Below are 3404 nucleotides of genomic sequence, written 5' to 3' on the forward strand. Positions count from 1 at the left end.
ATACAGGCTATCCCAGTTTTAACTGGCTTAACTGACTTTAGCTGTTAGGCGCATTTTGCGAAGCATGAAATAAAACATTGCAACAAAACAATCGTTCTCAACAGACAACAAATCTTAGCATCTGATCCTCATATTTTCTCTTTTCTGGCAGGAGAGATGCACGCTTTACTTGCTCCTGCTGTCATAAGAACACACATAGAGACAAAGGCAACATGCTTGACTTCAGAGTTCAGTAACTTCAGACTCCATTCCTGGGTCATCCGGAGTTTAATCTACGACCAACCTAGCAGTCCTGCGTCAGTCCTGAGTCAGTCCGTGCAGATGTTTCCTTGACCACAGCATCCCCGTGACAGACACACCCGCCTGTGAGAGCTGATCACCTCATAGTAAAGAGTGTTGGTCCATCAGTGGTGATGTTGGGGTCAGTGTGTGTTTAAGAGGCCTGTAGCTGGCCCTTGTGAACGTACTCCAGTGCCGTGGCGATGGTCCTCATGTCCATCTCTATGCTGCGTGCCCAGTTCTCCACATCGCCAATCTCCTACACACACACACAATCATCATCATCATCATCATCATCCCAACATATAACCATACAAATATGACAGAAGAGCTCTTGTTTCACTTTCTATTCTTGTTTGGATCAGAGAAAAAGAGACAGATCAGTTTTTTCACTGGATCTTGGTCCTGCTTAGTGTTCTTCAATGTGCTGACACCTGTTCTACCCCTAGAAGCCTGGTTGTCAAGATCCTGCCTTGAAAATATACAGAAATTACTCAGCAAAAAGGGGTAACATCCACTCTGTTGGAAAGCTACCTGTACATGAATCATGTTGATGTAAGGCTGGAGCAGGTTCTACCAATGAAAGTGCTTTTGTGTATTGATGTCAGCCACTAAAGCAGTTTCATAGTGGAGTATTGTATGACAATGAATATGAAGTTTACTCTGTGCCTTGATGGAAATATAATGATAAGAACTACAATGACACTGCTGTGTATATGTCAAGGAACATTATCTCTGAAGGAACATATACTAACTAACTAACTAACTATGCACAATGGATAATGGACATTAGCTTAATGTTAATCTTTCTAGCTAAAATACTACTTGTAGTACATTTTAAGGATAACAATTATCATCAATTCCAATTGAGTCTAAGAACTTGATGGTAAACTGATGGGTTGGTGTACCTTCAGTGCCTGATTGAATCCCTCCACCATGCTGATCCACTGGGCTGTCTGCTTAGAAAACTGGCCAGCCTGCACCTGCAGTGTTTTCACCTCATGGTCCAGTTTACGCTGGTTCACATAGGCCTGGGCCACCCTGGTACACACACACACACACACACACACGTTTCCAGACTAGTTCCAAAAGGAAATTTAACACACAAGAATAAGAATCATTAAACAGACCAATGAAATACACGATCTTCCTTAGTCTAAGCACAGGGAACCAAGTTTAAGTGCCTGTAAGAGGTCACATGTTTTTCATAATTTCATGGAAATCTGTGATCAGATTCAAGTCTTGACTCTATACCCTTCAATGGCATGAGCTTACCTCACATGCATTAAATCCCGACTGAGTAGCAACTCGCCCTCAAAGCCATTCCACTGATTCTTATGGGATGGTGAAATATGTGTGCCAGCCAGGTTCAGGCATGTAGGCACTAAGCCTCTTTCCCTGTTTCACAAGAGGGCTGCGTGCCCAAAGGACAGTCACTGTGCTTTTCACTCACACATATGTGCCATCCCACAGTTAATTTAGCTTAGATCTTGCCTCACTTAGTTTCTTTTAGGGCTTTGCTACCAAAACACTGCCGTGAATATGGCAGCTGAAGGTTCTGTAATTGCCAGAGTGTGTTCATGGTAGTTATGGTAACAGACAACTGAGGCAACAAGGTTGGACGAAATGTTGAGACTTGTTACAGAATGAAACACAAAGTGTATACTAGCCTCACAAACCTTTCATTCAACCTCTGACTGAACTTGACATGATGTCTTTTTTTGTTTATATGCTTTTGTTTTCTTCTGTGTACTTTTGTTTTTGTTCTTTTGTGTTGTGTGTACATTCTTCCTTGATTCAGCTAAGATATACTGCTTTTGGTTTACCAACAATGATCAGCTCTACTGTGTTAATGTTATGAGCTACCTGACTATGACTGCTGACTTACCCAACATTCAGGTGGTCCACCAATGCCTCAGTTAGACAAGTGGCAGCAGTGATGGCCTCTCTTCTCCGTCTCTCTGAGGCAAAGAGGGGGAAAAAGTAGTGCACTAGTCAACAACTAATTACACTATTCTGACATGATGTAGTGAGCAATGTTTATATGGCCACACGTCTGATCAAAAACATACAACTTCAGGCCGAGGTGAGATCCACATGGTGTGTGCTCAATGTTATTACGGAAAACATGAGCAGCGCTGTTTGGTATAGGTCAGATCATATCAGGCTATTATGACATCCATGTTGTGGCCTATACATGCAAATACGCGGTTTGAATGTCTCCTAATTGGGAACAACTGTGTAGTACAATAAATTTACATTGTTTTAATCAAAAGGATGAAACGTAAATAGCATAGCTACAGAATGGGTTTTCAAAATTTAAAGACAACGTCATGCCCCTGCGACGGGCGAAGATCATCAAACCAGCATTACTTGACTAGCTAGCAAGCCATATCCTATACTATCTGAACAGCCGACAGACAGTAATATATTAACACTGTGGTTAAATACAAAGAGAAAATATATTAAAAAAATATCAAGAAATCTTTACAAAGAAACCTAACTCATTAAATGTCATATTTTGTTTCAGCTACCAGTTCCTACATAGCATCTAGCTAACTGACTAGGAAATCTATTAAACTCACACAGAGGACAGAGACCGTAAGCCTAACAAGGATCAGGACCCATACCTTGAAGCTCTTTCCTTTCGTTCTGCTTTGCTTGGTGTTCTTTTAGCAATCGTGAGAGCATTTTAAGTAAATATGTCGGTAACTACTACTACTGAGAGTCCTTATTTACTTAGCGTTAGGTAGCAAAACTCACATGACATTTACAGGAAACCAAATCTCCTCCCAGATTCACTTCCGTGCCCAAATCATTGTCAAAATAAAAGTCAACCTTTCCCCCTTATTTGCGCCACTATTCTCCATAATTGCATAATGCACAATGAGAAGGATGACACTGTTTTCTACTGCCGTTTGTGTTCTCATTAATCGCCTCGTGGGTTTGAATGTCGGCCATAATAGATTTAGCCATTTCCCCCCCAAAAAAGGCAGGTTGTGGGGCAACGTTTAAGAGCCCATGGTCTAAGTGATATTGCAGTGACACAAGCCTAAGGAAAAACCTCAAGAAACACAAAATCATGTATATTACTCAGGGCTGGGGGCCACATTCATTCAGGCCTA

General features: G+C 41.5%; 1 protein-coding gene across 1 annotated transcript in view; it reads right to left on the reverse strand.

Moving 5' to 3' along the window:
- Window positions 1-3091, reverse strand: part of bloc1s1 (biogenesis of lysosomal organelles complex-1, subunit 1) — a 3652-nt gene extending 561 nt beyond the window's left edge. Inside the window, exons 1-4 of the mRNA XM_042706606.1 lie at window positions 2910-3091; window positions 2168-2240; window positions 1188-1320; window positions 1-538 (exon numbers count right to left, since the gene is read on the reverse strand). The exon at window positions 1-538 is cut by the window's left edge and continues 561 nt beyond it. Coding sequence (XP_042562540.1) covers window positions 434-538; window positions 1188-1320; window positions 2168-2240; window positions 2910-2970 — 372 coding nt within the window. The 5' untranslated portion in view covers window positions 2971-3091 and the 3' untranslated portion in view covers window positions 1-433. The remainder of the gene's footprint in view (window positions 539-1187; window positions 1321-2167; window positions 2241-2909) is intronic.
- Window positions 3092-3404: the final 313 nt, after the last annotated feature.

The sequence above is a fragment of the Clupea harengus genome, unplaced genomic scaffold (genome assembly GCF_900700415.2).
Source record: "Clupea harengus unplaced genomic scaffold, Ch_v2.0.2, whole genome shotgun sequence".
Lineage (NCBI taxonomy): Eukaryota > Metazoa > Chordata > Actinopteri > Clupeiformes > Clupeidae > Clupea > Clupea harengus.